The 22,851-nt window shown below is 32.0% G+C and overlaps 1 protein-coding gene across 2 annotated transcripts; it reads left to right on the forward strand.

Moving 5' to 3' along the window:
* Window positions 1–352: 352 nt before the first annotated feature.
* On the forward strand, window positions 353–22,286 carry LOC143083079 (palmitoyltransferase ZDHHC17-like). 2 transcript variants are annotated; one of them, XM_076259274.1, is made up of 15 exons: window positions 353–434; window positions 3,355–3,596; window positions 5,669–5,746; window positions 11,325–11,395; window positions 11,647–11,785; window positions 13,761–13,923; window positions 14,384–14,509; window positions 14,992–15,131; window positions 15,966–16,066; window positions 17,235–17,359; window positions 17,913–18,069; window positions 18,578–18,661; window positions 19,664–19,821; window positions 20,868–21,010; window positions 21,356–22,286. In XM_076259274.1, the coding sequence occupies exons 1-15, from the start codon at window positions 378–380 to the stop codon at window positions 21,522–21,524; spliced, it is 1,953 nt and encodes a 650-aa protein (XP_076115389.1). In that variant the 5' UTR covers window positions 353–377; the 3' UTR covers window positions 21,525–22,286. The 2 variants fall into 2 exon arrangements, with proteins under 2 accessions (XP_076115389.1, XP_076115390.1); XM_076259275.1 differs by lacking the exon at window positions 353–434 and adding an exon at window positions 572–706.
* Window positions 22,287–22,851: the final 565 nt, after the last annotated feature.

Below are 22,851 nucleotides of genomic sequence, written 5' to 3' on the forward strand. Positions count from 1 at the left end.
TAACTTGACTTAGCAAAAAAAAAAAAAAAATAAATAAAAAAATCTGCCAAAAGAAAAAATTGTTGTGTCCAAAATTCAGCCAAAAATATAAACAAAAATGAAAAAATTGCAAAAGATAAAGAAAAATTAAAGCAGGTAATTTTTTGACAATGCGCAGAATTAATTGCTGTTTTTTCATGCAGAAGCAATTTCAATTTTACACCCGCTATGAAATCTGGGACTTTATACTGAATTATTTCCAGATAAAACTATTCACTTGTTAAAAATAATTATAATGTGATGCCGTCGTGTTTAATTTCCGGAACTTGTACATGACCACCCCATTTGGTCTTATATTTAGTTATAGATTATTACTTCCTGGTAAACTGTCTTTCGAAATGATGGAACCAGAAGTTGACCCCTCTTGTAATCCAATACAGCCCCTTTACCAACAGGTATAAACCAAATTCTAAAACAAACAGCCACATAAAGTTGTAAAAGTATACGTCAAAGAGGCATAGAAGCTTTACAATTGCACATTCCGTAGCGTAACCATGACGCCCCTTACTCCCCAGAGGCAATTTATATATGCCCTGACGTGATTCAGTATCCCGCTTCTATATTTTTCTCTTCATCTGATTCGTTTGTACCTATCAGACATTTATATATAGGTAAAATAGTCCAGTATACTATCTTCTAATTGAAATCAAATGGCCAGTTAACAATGGTAAGTCTATGTTCCACCTTTATAAATTTAGTAAATATAATTTTAGGGTTATTGATTAATTATGCAAGATCCAGTCATTTTTAAAAGGTTGAGTTCCAACCCCAGGTTAAAGGGGGGTTCCAACCAATTGTCCCCATTCATCCCCTGGAACCAATGATTACAGTGGAGTCCCCGACCGCCAGTGATGTCGCGCTTTAGCTGATTTCGATATATCCTCACAGTAACTAGTGGCGGATCCAGAACTTTGCCTAAGGGGGGGCTCCAGTCATGCTTCAGTGATTCCCTATATAATCAACCAAATTTTTCCCACAAAAGGGGGGGGGGGGGCCTGGGCCCCCCTTGATCTGCCTATGGTAACACAAATAAAATTGTTTAGACTTCTGAAGAGATAGCAAAGAATAAAATTGATAAGTTCAGGGGTTAATTTATAACTGCAATCCTGTGATTTACCATACATTTGTATTTAGCCTATTTCCATTAAAAAAATTACATTTATATATTAAAGAATGAAATAAAACTTGCTCTGCATCCTTGGCAGTGTATTTGGTTCAAATTCAACTAAATTTCGTTGTCAAAAATCTTATCCTTTTTCAAAATAAGATATTTTAGGAAGGCATGCTTGAAATCACCAGGCATTTGAGGAACTCTCAACACAACCACAGGGGTTTCCTTAATATTGGACATGCATTTCATTAAATCTTGAGGGTGAAACCATACAAACAAAAGATTTTAAGAAATAAAACTGTGTTATGAATGTCTTCACACTAAAATATCTAATTATTGGTTTTATCAGTTGATTGAAGTGAAGTCATAAGTCTTTATACATGTAGGTGTGTGGATACACCGAGCTGCACCCTACATGATAATTTTTGCTGTAATCGATTAAATAGCAATTACATGTAATAAAAAATATTGAGGATTACAGGATTACTGCCAATCGTTGTAATAATTGATCTTTCAGGTCTTGCCTAGGGTTAAGAATGTCAGTGGAAATTGTAAAAGTTGACTGAATGGTTTTACACTAGTAATTTTTTGGGGCCCTTTATAGCTTTCTGGTCGGTGTACGCCAAGGCTTCGTGTTGTAGACTGTACCTTGACCTATAATGGTTTACTTTTATAAATTGTAACTTAGATGAAGAGTTGTCTCATAGGCACTCATACCACATCTTCCTATTTATACTATTAAAAGAGAAGACCTCGTTTTGTGTGTCGCTTCTCCTCCTTCCACAATAAATTAATCATCATGCCTCTTTGTTCTATAGGTACAATATATAGTCGCATTTGTCATCCATTCTTATGATAATTCAGATTGAGTTATTTCGGGAGCAAAACGGGAAAAAATGCGGGCGGATATTGATTCCGTCATTGGGCAGAATGTTAAGTCATAGTAGACTTCTGGTTTGCGTTTTTCTCTTCACTTTGAACATACATATATACTATCAAAAAAGTGTATTTGCTATCTGCTATCATTTTCAAGTTTACTATAAACGGCAGTGACAAAGTTTTTTAAATAAAGAGGGTCTATATAATGTATCAATGACCGTCGTGGATCGATTAGTAAACTGAGAATTGATAGTAAAAAGCAAATACACTTCATTTATAGTTAATGAATGGCTATTATCTATTTTGAATTTATTGAACCATAAAACTAACTTTTGACTCTTCACATTGAATAATTCGCGAAGCAGATTATGTAAAATGTGAAGAGTCAAAAATTAGTTTTATGGTTCAAAAAATCAAAATAAATTATTACCATTCATTATAAATAAATTTTTATCAAAAATAAGGCTCAAAGAACTTTTTATATTACAATGTATGTATATTAACAATAACACGTACACACATGTTGGCGTATGAATACACAACGTCAGAGTGGGCGTGTCACCATCAAAATTGACAACATTGAAAATAAAACTAATAATTTTAACCAATCAGAAGGCAGAAAAAACACCAAATTTATTTATTAATAAATGTTTATAATATACAGATAGACGCTAATATTATTGAAATAAACAGAAAAGAAAAAAATGGGAATTTTGGAGAAAAAAAAAGGAGGAGGGGTAGAATACAATTGTCCTGTACCCAAGTACCTATGCCTTTTGATTCCTTTCCTGAAATTCTCCAGTCATTAAATCTTTTAGAAAATTTCTTCCTACAACACTACATACTTTCAACCACACTCTAAAGCCTGCGATTTTGCAGGTGTGTTCTGGTATCTAATTAATTCTGCATTTTTTGTAAAAGTAGCATTTATTCAACTTGTTTGTAAAAGTTAAAAGACTTGTGGTAGCAAAATATATTATCAGTATGTTTATAAGACTAAATGAAAAACGAAAACAGATATAATTTGAATTCTTTTCTTACATTTTTAACCTATTTGCAGTGAAAACTTGAAGTTTGCTTGAAATTAAAATGAATATGAATCCCTTTGCCAAGGTCATAACCTCATAGTAATTTTTTGATGGCCTGTCTAGATAATATATTGGACATTAAGTGTTGCCCTTGATCTTCTTTCCATCCTTTCTTCTTTCTGTCATTCTTTCATTCCCTCCTGTCTTTCTGAATTTCAAAGCTAGAGCAGGTGCATTCATGTCCTCAGGCATTATTAAAGTGTATTTATATATACATGTATTTATCATTCCTTGTAGGAGGGTGACAATGGTTTAAATAGAGTAGACTCTGCAGTGCCACTCCAGCCAGCAACAACAGACCAGCAAGGTCAGGGTCAAGAGGATGCCAGGAATTATGGGATTGTTAAAGCTGTACAGTATGGAGCATTTGGCAGAGTTCAGGAGTTGGTGGAAGGAGGGTATGATGTGAACGAGATGGATAAAGAAAATGTCAGTCTTTTACACTGGGCTTCTATCAATAATAGAATTGATATCATCAGGTATGTATAAATTCTTTTACTACAAACATGACAACTACACTTAATGTGTTACAAGTTATATATAGCACGCCTTTTACTCATTAACATATTTAATTCAGAAAAAGCGTAGCTTTGAGTGAATTAAATATGTTAATGAGTAAGGCGTGTCTATATATGATTTGTAACATTAATGGGCTATGACACATATCAAAAGTTAAACCCTGACCAATAAAGCTTAACTGCACTTTTCAATATGTCAATCAAATAGTGGCGTGATACGATATCTGATTTCCAGAAAATTAACACATGCAGCAGAGGTCAGTTAGATTTGGTTGTCAGATAAAGGTACGTTTAAAATTAAAAGAATTGTTGCCGTAGGATTCATACTTGATAGTCATTTATGTGTTATTGAATATTTTTTCTTCCCAAAAAAATCTTGAAAAGGTGGTGTGGTTGGGAGAGAAAAAAGGGGGGTGAGTGGGGTGGCGGGGTAATGCAAAATTTTATTCTCTGTTTATTTGCCCTCAAATCCAAAAAAAAAACGTGAAGTTTCTAAGGACGTTGTGTTTAAAAGGAAACATATCCCTAATAACAATTATAAAGTAAATCAAAATCTTCTTTAATTCCCTAAAACTGGGGAAAGATCTTTTAATTGATTGCAAAGGTTACATGTTGAATGTGTGCAAGGTTCAGGGACAAATGTTTGAAGCATTTTCAATACACGAAAATAGTTATTTATGAAATTAAGAAAATTACTGAACATCAAGTGCCATGTATTTTTTTAGACTATTCATTTCGACATGATAAAACATGTATCCAAGCAAAACAACTGTAGGAAAATGTATAGTCATTTCTGTTTTATTTTGTTTAAATCTTTCATTGAGGGAATGACGTTTTAACTATATAAAGAGGGAGGGTATGGTTTTTTTTCTAAAGAGATATTTTTATTTCAATTTGATGAGAAAGAAGAAATATTCTGGTCAAGCAGATTACAAAAAAAAATTTGGAATCCAGATTTTCCCCCTATCTTATAGTTTTATATATATTGAAAAAATAATTTGATTGTAAGCATTGGAAAACTAAACAAGATTGATAGCGCTTTGCGCGTAAAAGAAATTTCCGACTCGGACATTTAACCATAGCCTCCCTTGAAGTTAAATGGTTGCTCCCTAATTACTATCCAAAGGAGGCGGAGCTAGATTGTGCATTAACAACTTTTAAGATGGAAGTTAATGCACTGGATTAAGCTCCTCCCATTCTTTGATATTCAAACGAGTATTCTCAACGGCGGGATTGTAGAGTGAAATTACTAAAATATCAATCAGTTAACGCACACCTCTAAAAATAACCGAATTAACTCACTAAAAGATCAACGGAAAATTTATCATTCATGTTACAAATGATGTGATACAAAAGGGAAACTGAATGGACAAGAACTTGTGTAGGATATCTTCTTTGTATTGTTAATAATATGCAGAGAAAAAGTGATATAGACTTCTTTCTGCAGAACAGACTATAGTCTAAACCAGAAATATTGCCATTGGAACCACACACTTGTGATAATATATTATATATGTAATATGAACTTAACAACAAAAGTTTACACTGTTTCTCATATTTCATGGTAAAAACATATCAACACACAGACAAGTACATGACTTGTAATAAAGAGAACTGTGTTCAGGAGACAAGATCCATTGTACAAATTTTACGTTTTGAACTCAAAATAAACTCCACTCATAATTTGCTCATTTACAAATGTAAGGTACTGCATTACTCTAAAATTATTATTCAATATTTGAAGATTAACACATTAACAGCCTTCACCCTCAACAACAGGTTTCACAAGTCTAAGCTTGTAAAATTACTATTGGGCCTGTAAAAATTTCTAGTACTAGCTATAAATAGAATCAGTACAAAATTTTCCAAAAGGTAAGCATTGGGCCTGTTGATGCAAAAGTTTACTGTGAAAACTGTTAAGAACAAATGTTGAACCAAAATGTTTTAATGCCTTTTAGATAACAAAAACAGTTCTAATAGAATTTTTACTACAACATATGAGTAGCTGTTTTAAATATTTTTTGTTATTTCAGATATCTGATAGATAAAGGGGCTATAGTGGATAAGTTTGGTGGAGATCTTAATTCAACAGCACTACACTGGGCAACAAGGTATAGTAAATTTTACCCATAAGATAAAATCTCCAGAATATTTTCTTTTCAGAATCTTATGGATTATAAGATATTTCTTTGATTTATACCAAATGTGAAAACACAGTGCAACCTATAACAAAGGTTATCTGTATCAAATGGAAACCAAGAGAAGACAATTTATTACAACTTAGACACACATATGGTGCTACAAGAGGATAACAATTATACATTAACAATTGCATATATAATTATACATTTACAAGCTAGACACACAGTAAATAAATTAGTGATATCATACAGGAAATATACTTGTCTTGTCATATCAGGAAAACATTTTGTACATACATTTATAACTGCAGAATTGCCTTGGCCATATCATTATCCCAGACTAGTAACTAGTTATCAAGTTTTTGGGATACGATTGCTTTTAAGCAATCTGTAGACTTTTACCATTGACTCAGGGCTCATTCCCTCACGTCAACTGTTTTATTCTAAACATTCAGCAACATCTCAGATTCTTATAATTGTCTTGCTTTAAAAGGTAAAAACAAGCAAAAGGATTGAACATAAACAACTTTCCTGTAATGTTCTTCTCATAATCTTCATGTTTGATTTTTCCCTTGACTTATATGCGTGTTTTTAACAACACGGAAAATCAGAATTAAGCAGTATTTATATTTAGTGTTTTTATAAATTTAGAAACACGTCAGAGGGAATTCCCCAGTTTTGATAAATGCGAGAGTTCTTTGAATTCCGATAATTCTATTTCTGTCATATATAAGAACTGAAGTGGAGTTTTCTATATTTTACCGTTATGTAACTGATACTGTACTCTCATAAAGAAATTGAGACTCATTCATCATATAAATTAAATAAACGTTCTTGTTCCAAATCCCAAGTCGCGGGTTTGTTTATGTATTAATGCGCATATGCGTATAGTTTTCTAGATTTCAAGGGGTATCAGATTGAGTGGTTGTTCTGGATTCCCAGCTTATTAATTAATTTGAAACTCATTGGATTCTTTCTATGTCTGCCTGCTATTGAGGGTTTAATAATGTTGTTGCATAATTTAAAATCATATGCATCATTAGGGCCCCGCCGACGGCGGGTCGCCCTATAGTGATCAGTCTGTCCGTCCGTCCGTCTGTCCGTCCGTCCGTCCGTCCGTCTGTCCGTAACACTTTCGTGTCCGCTCCATATCTAGAGAACCGTTATGATTTCATACTTAATACTTAACATGATTATTAACCAACACCAGAGGGTGTGTCATGTTGTATGTACAACTTCCTAGGTCAAAGGTCAAGGTCAAAAACTTTGGTTTCAGTTGACAACCCCGTGTCCTGTGGTGAAGATCGTGTCCGCTCCATATCTAGATAACCATTATGATTTCAAAGTTTATACTTGACATCCATTTTAACAACCACCAGAGGGTGTGTCATGATGTATGTACAACTTCCTAGGTCAAAGGGCAAGGTCAAAAACTTTGGTTTCGAGTTGACAATCCTGTGTCCTGTGGTGAAGATCGTGTCCGATCCATATCTAGATAATCGTTATGATTTCAAAGTATATACTTGTCATACATTTTAACCACCACCAGAGGGCGTGTCATGATGTATGTACAACTTCCTAGGTCAAAGGTCAACGTCAAAAAAACTTTGGTTTCAGTTGACAACCCTGTGTCCTGTGGTGAAGATTGTGTCCGCTCTATATCTTGAAAACCGTTATGATTTCAAATATTATACTTGACATCTATTTTAACCAACACCAGAGGGTGTGTCATGATATATGTACCACTTCCTAGGTCATAGGTCTGTCTGTCTGTTGGTCTGTCCATCGCTAACAAATTTGATCCACATTATATTTTGAGAGGACAGCTGTTATTATTTCATACTTTATACCTGACAAACATTTTCAACTTAACATATATATTAACCAACACAAGAGAATGTGTCATAATGTATGCATCCTAGGTCTAAGATCAGTCTGTCGGTCTGTCCATCTGTTCGTTGTTCTTAACAAATTGTGTCCGCTCTACCTCTCGAGAACCATTAATATTTCATACTTTATACTTGGTGGGTCATAATATATTGAAGGCATAATTCTAAAAATATGTGACAAATATCAATTGGGCAGCACCTTTAAACATATTGTTCAAACATCAATCCATATATCCAGAAGTCACCTTAGAGTAGTAATCAATGAGTTCACATCATGCAGTCATATCACTATTATACTATGAAAGTAAGATGAGAATATTTATCAGTTTTAACTTAAAATCTTAGATCAAAATCACACATGAGACTATGTAATAACTTCAAATAATGCTTCATATCAGATTATCCATACAACTTATTTACCCCACGTTATTGACAGCGGGGCCCACAGAGATGGCTCCCATCTCAATGATATCTAGTTTAAATTAAAATCAATGAAGTTTTACCTATAACACCCCTTTAGCCGAAATGGAGTCTTCCATATTATCGTTTCGAGCTGTCTCCCTTTCCGAAGTATTTCCCGTCAAAATCGTCAAGAAAAAATTAACTCGTTATCGTATTATATTAAGAACGATCTCAATTTAAACAGAGGAGTGTGTACGGAAGGATTCATGCCCACTGACCCAAAGGAAATTAATAATTAAAGATTTAGAGATGGGGTTCCTCCTAGAATTAACGGTGATAAGATACGAAGTGAATAGTCCGAGATTACTGGGTACAAGTCAAATCGGCACCCATAGAAAAAGTCAAATCGGCACCTGGTTAAATCGGCATCTATATATTTAAAATTCAATTCGGCATCCAATAATACTTGATATAATATATGGGACTGGGACTATTTAAGTTTGTAATTTAAGTATACTAGCATAAAAGTCCCCCACGGGCCCAGCTTGTCTGGCAAATCAGCCGTCGGACATCAGAGTAATCTCTAACTATGAAGTGAAATACCTTCTGTCTCTCTCTCAGTGACTGCTGTGGAAAGTAAACTTGGAATTGATAGCACACAAATAAAACACAATAAGGACATTGCTCGTACACTTGTATCTGGGATTAGCTATTTTTAAAGTTGAGTGACTATTCAGATTTTATATTACCTTTGCAATATGCAGTTGAGTTAGTTTTGAAAATAATACTATCCAGCTGTACCAGGCCTTGCGGTCATAAAACTTTCGAGTCAGTTTTTTTGTACTCATACTCGAAAATCAACCAATGAAATTGCTTGATTTCTTGTTTCGAGCATGATTTTTGTGCTCCAAGCACTGAGCAAAGTTTTATGCCTTCAAGGCCAGGGCTGCCAAAAATGTGTGAGACTCACGCATGTTCATGCTTTTTTGCAGCAGTATTCTTGGATCAATTTTTTCCTCTTTGATCTTTTCTATTTTGTCCAAATCTCACGAATTTGCTTAATAAAAAGTTGGCAGAACTGCTATACATGTGTCAATGAAAACTATATGGCAATCGTATCCCTCAGAGCATTCTGCTCTTTGATTTGGTTTAAATTTCACAGTTACATTTACAATTTTGTATTAAAGGCATAAATATAGAAAACTGGGGTCAAGTAGGATAAACGATACTGTAGTTCCTTCGGAAGAACAGAGTAATGAATCGGTTTAACTTTAGAAGTAAATCGGTGTATATAAAATTGAGAATGGAAATGGGGAATGTGTCAAAGAGACAACAACCCGACCAAATAAAAAACAACAGCAGAGGGTCACCAACAGGTCTTCAATGTAGCGAGAAATTCCCGCACCCGGAGGCGTCCCTCAGCTGGCCCCTAAACAAAAATATACTAGTCCAGTGATAATGAACGCCATACTAATTTCCAAATTGTACACAAGAAACTAAAATTAAAATAATACAAGACTAACAAAGGCCAGAGGCTCCTGACTTGGGACAGGCGCAAAAATGCGGCGGGGTTAAACATGTTTGTGAGATCTCAACCCTCCCCCTATACCTCTAACCAATGTAGTAAAGTAAACGCATAACAATACGCACATTAAAATTCAGTTCAAGAGAAATCCGAGTCTGATGTCAGAAGATGTAACCAAAGAAAATAAACAAAATGACAATAATTCATAAATAACAACAGACTACTAGCAGTTAACTGACATGCCAGCTCCAGACTTCAATTAAACTGACTGAAAGATTATGATTTCATTATATGAACATCAGGCACAATCCTTCCCGTTAGGGGTTTAGTATCATACCATCATAACATATATGAGAAGAACATAACCCGTGTCATGCCAACAACTGTTTTTAGAATAAATATGTTTAGTTCCGATGCAAAGACCTTATCAGTGACTCAATATTAACGCCAAAATATGCAATCTTTAATGACTTGACAACAGTATCATAATTATATCCCTTCTTAATAAGTCTATTCAAAGGTTTTGTAAGTTTCTGAGGTGAATACTGACACCTTTGTGCTTTATAAAGAATATTACCATAAAAAATTGGATGTGAAATACCTGAACGTATTAGAAGTCTGCATGTTGAGCTATATTTACGAATGATGTCTTTATACCGATGATAAAATTTAGTAAATGTTTTGACTAGTTTGTGATATCGAAAACCCTGGTGTAATAATTTTTCAGTAATACATAAATTTCTCTCGTTAAAATCTAAAACATTGTTACATACACGAGCGAATCGTACAAGTTGAGATATATAAACACCGTAAGATGGTGACAAGGGAACGTCACCATCTAAAAACGGATAATTAACGATAGGAAATGAAAAATCATCCCTTTTATCATAAATTTTAGTATTCAGCTTTCCATTAGTGATATAGTGACATAAATTTACAGACTGACAGGTCGACAGGTTGACACTATATAGGTCGACAAGTTTAAAAGTTGACAGGTTGACAAGTGTTAAGGTTGACAGGTTGACAAGTGTTACGGTCGACAGGTTGACAGTTTGATAAGTGTTAAGGTCGACAGGTTGACAGGTTGACAAATGTTAAGGTCGACAAGTTGACAGGTTGACAAATGTTAAGGTTGACAGGTTGACAGGTTGAAGGGTTTAATTTTACAATTAAACAAGTAAATAAAAGTACATCATCCATTAAATAAAATAAAATTAACTTCAGATTTTAACCTTTTTTACAAGTATTGAGTTATAACTTTTATATTTTTTTTTTTAATCAGTCATTTTATCAACTTGTCAACCTGTCGACTTGTCAACCATAACTTAATTGTTATTATATTAAATTATCAACCTGTCAACCTGTCGACTTGTCAACCTGTCAACCACTTATTTCAACCATAACATTTTTAAAATTGTCAACCTGTCGACTTGTCAACTTGTCAACCACTTATTCCAACCATAACATTTTTAAAATTGTCAACCTGTCGACTTGTCAACCTGTAAATCACTCATTTATTTCAGTTTAATGTAAAATTTAAACAGTTTTAACTTTGTTACTCATGAATACATACACGTATGAATTTATTGCAAAAGCTGGAACTATAGTACCGTATATCCTACTTGAGCCGAAAACTGTTGGGTAATAATCATTCCTTTTTAAAGAATTTCATGTATATACATGTATAACTTTAACTTATGTTATTGAAATAAAGAAATTCTGTTTATTTCAGACAGGGTCATTTATCTACAGTGGTACTTCTCATGTCATATGGAGCTGATCCAACCATACTTGATGGAGAAGGTTTGTACATTTGTTTGAAATGAATTGCAATTAAAAATCATTACTATGGAAGCAGCTTTTTAGTGACATTTGTTGGTCAATGTCATTATGATAAAATGTAAATATCAAAATTTATGCTTTGGCTTGATTCAGAAATTATTCTTAAAAAGACACTTATCTACAACCAATATCAGCATAGGTTCTCACTTCAGCAAACCAATCCTATTTCATTGTATAGTTAATTGTTACAGCTGTGTATGCTTAATTTATAGGTTGTAGGTGTATCCACTTAGCGGCACAGTTTGGCCACACAGCCATTGTGGCATACTTAATTGCCAAGGGTAATGATGTGGACATGATAGATAAAAATGGAATGACACCTTTAATGTATGCCTGTCACAGAGTATTTGGGTATGTTATATTAGATTTGAATGGTAATCACAAAAAAACACTACCGCTCAAAAGAATTATTATATTTTGCATCTTGGTTTGATTTCTTATTGTTGAAAATTATTGTGTTGGTCAACCACAGATAATCTTCAAATTATAGCCATTGTGTATTGCAGAACATTTTCTGGCAAGTACAAATGTACAAATACACATGAGTATAAATGCAACAAAAATGAAAATACATATTCAACATTTTGGCAATTTGTCATAGTTATATACAGAAATGGCTCTTTGTTGTATTACATGAACATTTTATTTGATATTATCAAGAAATCCGACAGTATCTTAATTCAACTAACCGATGGTTTGTATTTGTTAGGAAGATAGCTGAACTATTTATCTGATTTCTTTTAAGTCCACTTATGTGATTTGTAATTCATTTTTATACGACCGCAAAAATTAAAAAAAAATTTGGTCGTATATTGGTATCACGTCGTAGTCTGAAGACGGATTGTTTCCGGATAATAACTTTTGAATAAGTAAAAAGAAATCAATAAAATTTTAACATAATGTTTATAACCACATAAGGATGTTTGGGATTGCTTTTGGGGGTTATGGTCTATAAGGTTTAGGAGTTAGGGGCCCAAAGGGGCCAAAAACAGCATTTATCTAGTTTCAGGACGAAAAATTGTGTATTAGTATTTCAATTGTTCTGAAATTGTACCACAATGTTTAATACCATTAGAAGAAGGTTGAATTTATTTTAAGGGGTTATTGGGCAAACAGTCTAGGAATTAAGGGCCAAAAAGGGTCCAAAAACAAACATTTTTCTAGTTTCAAGACAATATCTTGTGTGTCACTGTATGGATCTCTCTGACATTGTACCACAAGTTTCCATATAACATAGGGAAGTCTGGGATTCAGTTTGGGGTTAATTATCGAATATGTAGGAAAAAGGGGCCAAAAAAGGGCCAAAAAGAAGCATTTTTCTAGTTTACAGACATTAACTTGTGTTTAATTGTATGGATTTCTATAAATTTTTACAAGAAGGTTCAATACCACTAAAGGAATGGGATTGATTTTGGGGGTTATGGTCCCTATAGATTAGGAATTAGGGGCCAAAAAAGGGGCCAAAAATAATAATTTTTGTAGTTTTCAAACAATAACTTATACTTAAGTGTATGAATCTCTCTGAAATTAAACCACAATTTTCCATACCATGAAGGAATTGTTAGTATTGACTTTGGCGGGTTATGGCTCAAAATGTTTCGGAATTAGGGTCAAAAAAGGAAAAAAAATAGGTATTTCTGGTCAATGGACAATTAAGACAATTTATAAGCAGTGAAAGGGAGGTAATTCTAAAACATTTAATATACAATGTTGGGTATGTTCGGATTTACCTCCCTTCACTACTTGTATATTATGTATAAAGAAATGTCAGGTTTTGGACTAATTTCAAAAAAAGGGGAGAGGTAGTTGTTTTCAACTTATTTTTCTTCAAATTTCTCAAATTCCAAATTTTTGTAAGTTTAAAGAAGACATCTTTAATTGCACAATATTGCGCAATAGGTTTGTAAGATCTTGACATTTGTTTTGTGTCAGAAACTCATGTAATGCCAAAAATTTGATTGCAATCAAAATTCAGAGCTGTATCAAGCTTGAATATTGTGTCCATACTTGCCCCAACTGTTCAGGGTTCAACTTCTGCGGTCGTATAAAGAAAGTATAATCCAAAAAAATGCAATTATAATTTGTATAAAAACTACTTGGTGGCTGAGTGGTCAAGAAGTCAAACAACTGTGTCACTAGCCAGTCACCACAGGGGCTGTGTGTTCTGGTGCTGATGCACTTGAATCTAATCTTTAATTTAGTATGATTGTCTGTTTTGTTACCAAAGGTCTGTGGTTCTTTCTGATAAAAACTGACACAATAGTGCTAAAAGTGGTGTTTAACACCAATCAATCAAACAATATATAAAAACTGCCTTATATTTCAGGTATGACCCAACACGTATGCTGTTAACCTTTGGAGCAACTGTCAACAAGGCAGATAATGCCCTTGGTAACACACCATTACACTTCGCTTGTGTGACAGGAAACACATGTGCTGCCAAGCTGTTATTAGATGCCAAAGCTGAAATAAATGTATCAAATCACAAGGTTAGTCCATCAGCAAAAAATATTTATTTACTCTTAGACTATTTTTGAGTCTAATCATGTCATTTTCTTGGCTTTTACAAATAACGTCTGTTGAGAAATTTGAGGTCATAAGGGAGCAATTTGAATAGATCTCATAAAACTTTTCAAACATATTTGAAGAATCTTCTTTGATAAGAACAGAAAATCAAGAGGTCCATTGCAATGGAACGAAAATTAACAAAGCATGTTTTATCTGCATATTTTTTAACAAACGGAAATCAAATGGATTATTTTCAATAGAAAATGCATTCTTTAATTAGTTATTATTTTACAACAATGCTATTCTTGGGGTCTGTGTATAAATATTTGTTAAGAATGTCTACTTACAATATGAAATTTTGCTCCACATACCTGATGGAAAATGTTACCCTTTTTTTTACATGTATACAAATTGCTCATAGATATAGTTTTTTTTATACAGGGAGAAACTCCAATAGATATGGCAGTAGCAGCTAAATTACCAAATCTAGTGAAAAGATTAAGACAGATTAGTGAAATGAGAGGTTCAGGCAAATCTAACTGCCTTACAAGATATACTTCAGACAAGGTATGTAATGAACATGTCCAAACTTAACATAAATCAATTTAAGTCATGTAAACTTTATTGAAAATTGGCCAAATTTACAACTGAACTGTGTGTGTTAAACATTGAAGGGATGCCTACCCCTTAAAAAAAACCTGTTTTATCCGATTTCAATTTTCAAAGTTCGTAATTTAAACTCAAAATGAAAATTATACATGTGAAACATGACTATGAATTGCGTAAGTTGAGGTTAAATGCACACACCTAGAAATTAATGTTACAAAGTTGACCTCTAAAAGTATGGAGAGCCATTAGAGCAAAATAACGGTATTTTGGGTATGACTAATATTACAGGTCCTGCATGATAAGGGTTAATTATAATTAAAAACAGTTTAAGAAAGTCATTATATTTCCAACAACATTTATTACTAACTTGGTTAAAATTCATTTTGAAATCTGATTTTTTTTCAATAATGATAAGAATTTTGTTCATCTTTTACTTTTAGGCCTTTAGAAAGCGAGTGATGTGGACCTTCCCATTTGTAGCCTTGTTTGTGGTTGGTTACATTCCAGAAATGACAGCACCTATCTATATGAAGATACTTTTAGCTCTACTAGCCTTTGGTGGATTCCAGATCTGCAGACAGTTAGTCCCTTTCTACCTTTGTAATCAACTATTTTTTTCTAAATGTTTTGAATGCCTCAGAAGATTTATATGCTGTTTAAAACAATCAAGTGTTTCAAGTGTTTGACTATAACTATATTTATATAAGACATATTATAAAAAAAGGCATCAGCATGTGATTATTTATTGACTATTAATTACATTGTTCTGAACTTACTCTTGAAAACATTTGACAAATTTATAACTATTTAACAAAGACTTTTCTTCAACAAAATATCAACTGTTATCCACCTCTTTACACTAAGTGCAAACAATAATGTTAATTGTAGTGTCATGTTTGGTAGGAATGGTACTTTTTATGTGAAATCAACTCCAACATTGCATATCCCTTTTAGGATACAAACATGTTGAAGTTGGATTAAAGGTTAATTCACTAAAGTATAATCTATCTCTTTTGGCCTGCAGATATTAGAAATATATTAATGTTAGGTCAATAAAACCTTTTTCTTCCACATTGCTAAAATTGTATTGGATTCAACTAATTTCCTTTTAACTTGTCAACTACAATTTCATTTAATGAAAAACGAATTCAACATTTTTTTTTCAAAATCATTCACTTTAATTCTGGTTAATCTAAGGTACAGTAGCTTGAAGCACACTATTTAATATAGCAATGTTATTTTCAATATCAAACAGATACCATCTTTGAACTACTATAAATCATTGATATTTAACCAACTAGTTGCAAGAAAATTTATCAAACTTGTATAAATTTGTGTATAATGGTGATGTAGTAATTTGTTAAAGATATTTCAGAAATTCAAAGCATTGAGAAAATTTATTTGTTTTTTTCAGGTTTTTCTTTGATGAGAATATAATGAATGTGATACCTTTACCTCTGTATCTTGCCACAAAAGTTTGGATGTACTACACATGGATTGCCTATTGTTTGCCTTGTATCCTTATTTAAGGTCATTTAAAGGTCACACTGCTATAAATAGACTGATAAAACATTGGCAGTTTGTTTTTGAATTTATATGGTTTAATAATCAATGAGATTCAAAATTTTAAATGTACTGTATGCTTTGTCACAAAATTTTAATGTTTTTACTTGTCCATTGCAGTATGTTTGATAGTATTTAGATAAAATCACAAAAAGTATCCTCGTCACATTAAAGATAAGGTTCATGAAGGGCTGAAATTGAAATGATCATTCATAATTTTTTTATTTCATAATTCATATTCATAATAATGGGCCAGCAAAGGTTCTGCAATTATCCAAATTCCTTCAGTTTTCATTTGACATAAAAAAAAATATACCAAAATAGTCCTCATATTTTCAAAGTTTTGCTTTTGCTTAGGAATTATTTTACTTGACATATATACTATGTTCTGGTAATTTAATACTGTAATAAACTAATTACTTACTTACTTACTTTATTTCTGTCAAGGCCTGAAATAAGTTGACCTAAACCTTTTCATATATACATTTTTGAATTGAATGCTTCTTAAAAGCAATCAGTTTTGAAAAAACTTTGTTTATTTATGAAATGTATTAATAACAAAGTTAGTCCCTCCATGTAAATGAAAACGCATATAAGCATCATACTGATTTCTTTCTATTTAGTTAAATCTTTTATTATACATGTCACTAAAGGTGTACACCATCATAATTTTGTACATCATTTTTACTATATACTACTGCATTTGTTTACCTCAACTATTGTATTTGAATTCATATTGTATGTATCTCTGTAAACTTATATTTGGTTTTAAGGCGGTACCCAACACATTAACTAAAATTAATTTGGCTTGTTTAATTTTCTTAAAATTTTGACAAATTATTTACTTTGACCCTTCGACAAATATATAAAAATTTCGAAAAATTTGTACCAACCGTTTAATCATAAAAATTACACTGGTTATATAGCAGTTTGACAAACACTTATTTTGATCATTGAGAATCTTAATATTCCCTTAATAACACAAGGTAATTAAAACGTTTAGATGATTTTAAAGAGTTATCTCCCTGTAGTGTTAGGTACCACCTTATGAGAATAAAGTATCTATCTAACTTTCTATTAGTGAACCAAATGATCCATTGTTTCCTTAACTTGTATACAGATGTAGATAGCATGAAACTAAACATTTTATTTACCATAAATACAATTTTACTGACGTATAACTTTGTAAAAGCTTGGAAGTCAGACCCAGGATTTATTGACACAAACAGAGAACAGAAAATGAAGGTAACATTAGCATTGAATGAGGGACAATCTGTAACAATCTGATAATATTCTGAGACGTTTACAAAAAAAAACTACAATCACTGTGTTAATCCTCAGTCAAAATGTTAATTTATTTAGAATAAAATTTAAATAGTAGAAAGTTTTACTGTTTGCGCAAGTTTTTTTTTATACCTTCCAGTTTCCTTTGTACAACATTTATCATATTGAATCTTCAAGAAGAAAAAGTGAAAATTGTGATCAAGGGGGGATAACATCTGGATATTAAATAATAAATGCACATATAATAAATTTCTGTAGCAGTGTCCACATATATATGTTACACATTACTGAAGTTCCTTTGAGTACTGTTCCCATTTATGTAGCAGGAAAAATTTGAATTCATTTTGGAACGATTTTTTTTTAAATTAAGAGGTTTTTTTTGTATATGACAACCATGTACATTCACAGCATTGGGGTATTTATAAAACTGTTTTCTTTTATCATAAGTTTAAATTTTAATATTTTTCCTAGAAGAGTTAGAGCTTCTATATACTATATCTGATATATTTTGTAGACTGTATTAGATTTAGCAGAAACACAGACTCTAACATTACAAGAATTCTGTAGTACCTGTTTAGTACATAGACCATTAAGATCCAAACATTGTGGTATATGTAATAAATGTGTGGCTAAAATGGATCATCACTGTCCCTGGATAGATAATTGTGTTGGTAAGGTCATATATTTTTTTTTAAATGAAAGAAAATTATAAGATGTTGACATTAATGTGAACCACTGGTAAAATAAAGCTGATAACTAACTCGCAAACAGAGTAACTAGGACCAGGCACCAGTTGAGCTGGATTACAATTTCAAAAAAATTGAGTTTCGACTCCCTAGCCGGCAACAGGGCAGAGCAGGAGATTCAGGAAATTTAAGAAAACTATGGGGAGGCACATGACAAGATTATTGAGTTGCTAATACCAATTGAATCTGGACACACAGTGAACATTATTTAGTAATTCAACCTGTGTAAACAGAAAAAAAACCTCACAAGAATCAATTTTGATTGTTTTGTCACATATAAGAATTCAAAGAAGCATGTAACAATTTTAGAAGACTAATTTGGTTACATACATTTTGTTTGTTAATTCTAACTACGTATTTACTAATGTTTAAAGTAAGACAGGTATTTACATGATGAAACTGTATATTGAATGATTAAAACTACTGTTTTCAGGTGCAAATAACCATAAATACTTCATTGGATACTTATTTTTCCTGTTTGGTATGATATGTTGGTGTATGTATGGCTGTAAATTGTGTAAGTATGAAACTTAAACAATAACATATAACAAATTACAATGTCTCTTCGTATCTATTTTAGTTATTCATATAAATCTGGGGAAGCAGATAAATATGAATGAGACTTGTTCTGTGGCAAATTAAAATAAATATACACATGTATATAAATAAACTCATCATAGATACCAGGACTATTTTTTTATATAAGCCAGACGTGCGTTTCGTCTACAAAAGACTCATCAGTGACGCTCGAATCCAATAAAGTTAAAAAGGCCAAATAAAGTATGAAGTTGAAGAGCATTGAGGAACAAAATTCCTAAAAGTTTTGCCAAATCTAGCTAAGGTAATCTATGCCTGAGGTAGAAAACCCTTAGTATTTCAAAAATTCAAAAATTTGTAAACTGTTAATTTATAAATATAACCATATCAATGATAATTCATGTCAACACAAAAAGTGCTGACTACTGGGCTGGTATCCATATTTGCCACATGGAACATAATATAGTTTTGATGCTCTGAGCTTAATGTCTATTTTGAAGAAAAAGGAAAAGAATATAGGTATTTAAATGATAAGAAAGGCAACTGTATGGAATTATTGCATAATGTCACAGATAAAAAAGCAAGAGCCGAAAGGAAAAGAAGTGCAGTGTCTTAATCCATGTATATTTATTGTGTTTAAATACTATCTAGCCTTGTCTGTAAGGCTGATATATGGCCAGTTGTTGGATAAAGGTAATGATTAAATACGTCAAGATTATTTTTGTACAAAGAGACAGTATGAACTATACACCTAGCATAATGTTTTATATCTGCTGATATATATACTGTAAATAAAAACAAACTTTTCTGAAAATGACAGGGTGAATTGAAATCAATCTTGGTCTCAATTTAAACCAATAATAAAAAAACGTGTAGAACTATAATGCTGAGGATACTGGACAAGCAACTTTTATATTCAAATTTCTTTACAAGCATATTATGTATTGAAATTACAAATAAAAAATGTATTTTTGTTTTTCAGATTGGAATAACGTTGTGCCTTTTGATTTCTACGAAGAAGGAATTACAGGAGTATCTTACAAATTAGTGAAAAATTCTCCCTGGGTAACATGGATAGCTTTGAATGCAGCTTTCCATTTCTGTTGGGTTGGAATCTTACTAGTTTGTCAGCTTTACCAGGTATGTATAAGTAGACCCTAAGTCCCTGGGTAACATGGATAGCTTTGAATGCAGCTTTCCATTTCTGTTGGGTTGGAATCTTACTAGTTTGTCAGCTTTACCAGGTATGTATAAGTAGACCCTAGGTCCCTGGGTAACATGGATAGCTTTGAATACTGCTTTCCATTTCTGTTGGGTTAGAATCTTATTAGTTTGTCAGCCTTACCAGGTATGTATAAGTAGACCCTAGGTCCCTGGGTAACATGGATAGCTTTGAATACTGCTTTCCATTTCTGTTGGGTTGGAATCTTACTAGTTTGTCAGCTTTACCAGGTATGTATAAGTAGACCCTAAGTCCCTGGGTAACATGGATAGCTTTGAATGCTGCTTTCCATTTCTGTTGGGTTGGAATCTTATTAGTTTGTCAGCTTTACCAGGTAGTTATAGAATGTCCTAGGTCAAACTGTTTCCAGTAATTGCATCAGTTGTGTGACCTTGTGTCAGTTATCAATTCACTTAGGCAAGACTTTATCTGTAAACAGTTTTCATCATTATATGAATTTATGATATCACAGTACAGGAATCTCTAAATGCTGATGTGCAAATTATGACAATGTACATATATTGTATTTATCCTACAACTTACATCTGACACTTGAAGCTTTAGTTGTTTAATCTAAAAAGTTGTCTCAGATTTTTCAAAGAAATCAATATAGTTTATAAACACTGACTGTGAAGAGGACCCAAAAATTAACTGTTACGCAAAAAGAAAGATTCACACGACCGCTTGCTAAACACTTAAGCGAGGAACAGGAGACTTTTATGTACCTGCTATTTGTTCAATAGTAAGCTTTATATTGCATGATAAAATAATTTATAATTACCAAGTGAGATGACGTTAATGGCCAATATATTTTTCCCCAATTATATATTTCCCAAAGCTTACATGTATCCTATTTGATCATCACAAAAATTAAAAATTTAATGACAGGATTTTTTTTTTACAAATCTTCAAAACTAGCATGGTAACTAACCTTTGTTATATTTTGTAATCTTTATTTTCATAGGTTATGTGGTTGGCCATGACAACCAATGAAAGATTAAATGCTCACAGATATAAATATTTCCATTCTGAAGACCAGGACAAAGAGGTTGGCCACAGCCATGATGATGGAGAGAAATGTAAACACCAACCTAAAAGTCCTTTTAAGTGAGTATTTTGACTATTTAACCCTGATATGAGTATTTTGACTGTGTTTAACCTTAATTGGAGTATTCTGTCTGTGTTTAACTATGATGGAGTATAGTATTCTGACTAAGATTATCCCTAATGGGAGCATTTTGTCTGTGTATAACCCTAATGTGAGTGTTCTGACTGTGTTTAACCCTGATGGAGGATTCTGACTGTGTATAACCTTACTGGAATATTCTGTCTGTGTTTAACTTCTAAAATACTATTTTCAAAAATTACAAATGTAGATCACTTAGGATTATAATGTTCTGCATATTGAGCAGTTTTTAAATCAAAATTTGATATGTATATTTTCTTTTTCAGCCGAGGTCCCTTATCTAATCTGATAGATATACTTGGTATAAGTTTTTGTGGGTTGTTGCGACCTAACAAAGTAGACTGGAAGAATCTTTATGATGTACCAGGGAAACCAGAAAACTTGCTCAGAAGAATGAGACTCAATGTAGCTAGAGAAAACTATCAATTTGTTTAAAATTTTCATTAATTATTGATTTTAGCACTATTTAAATCATTTTCATTTTATTAATTAATTTCATTTATTGTGTATTTTTTTTATAGTGTTTTTGTTATTAATTATATTGACATAAAAGGAAATAAAATTATGTGAAAGCTTAATTTTGAGTAAATATGTACATACATTGAATTTTCCAAAATATATTTCAATGCAAGTTTGAGTAGACCTCCATAGACTTACTGTTAATAAGGGATAATTTTGTTATTTCAAAGCATAAACTTTTCACCTATTTATTTGAATTCAAAACTAAGTTTTCCTTTAGATGTTTGTATTGAATAAGATTTTTTCAGTAGTTTACCAACATTTATAGCTATGGCTTTAGCTGCCATATTTTCTAGTCAAATATCGGTTTTAAAGAAAAAAATTAAATCAAATTAGTAATTATTCCTCCGTATCTTATGTTTTCAAAGTTACTACTGTTTAAATTTTGCTTTAAAATTGTTTATACCTTTTCACACTTTTAGATTTTACTTATTCTTCTTAAACTGGAAATTCTGTTTTTATGAGATTTGTTTATCAAGAGCTGTTAACAAAATATCAGAATTCTCAGGTATATCTCAGGTATTTTTTTTAAATCAACTTAATCAAGCTGTTTCACTAAAACAATATTAATTTTCAAGACTTTAATTTTTTAGATTGCTCCATGCATATTATCTGAAATTGTATTGATTTGAAAGATTTAGCTAAAATTTGTATAAGTCTTGGTGTATTGACTCGTGAACCGAGTGCATCAAAAAGATGTGATGAATTAAAATGAAGTAAAATGAAGTACAACACTGTTTTTTTTAAATATTAACACATGCTTGAAAACTTTTTTGTTTTTGTTAGATACTAATTTTACAAATTAGTTAATTCAAGGAACTTAAAATAATTTATCCCATGAACAAAGATTTTTCTTTTTCACTGTACACATAGAACAAAAACATACAGTGGTCAATTGAAGGCGGATGAACAATTTTCACTTTTTCATATTTTGTTTTAAAACTTTTACTGAGACATTCATAACTCTTACAGTCCACTAATTTTTGTAATGGAACATGAATTTTTTTTTATGTATCATTTTCCCATGAATTTGTATCCTTAAATGCTTCATATAGATCCATAAATTTACATTCAAATAAAAGCTTTTAAATTTAGATCTACTTCATGGTCACAGTCTCTGTATTAGTTTGCCAATTTTGACATAATTCGAAATATTGAAACAAAATATATGAACAGGGAAAAGCACCTACTCAGGATATTTTGCTGTGAACACTATATATGATCTGTTGTTATTTCTTAGTCT

This window comes from Mytilus galloprovincialis, chromosome 7 (assembly GCF_965363235.1).
Source record: "Mytilus galloprovincialis chromosome 7, xbMytGall1.hap1.1, whole genome shotgun sequence".
NCBI lineage: Eukaryota > Metazoa > Mollusca > Bivalvia > Mytilida > Mytilidae > Mytilus > Mytilus galloprovincialis.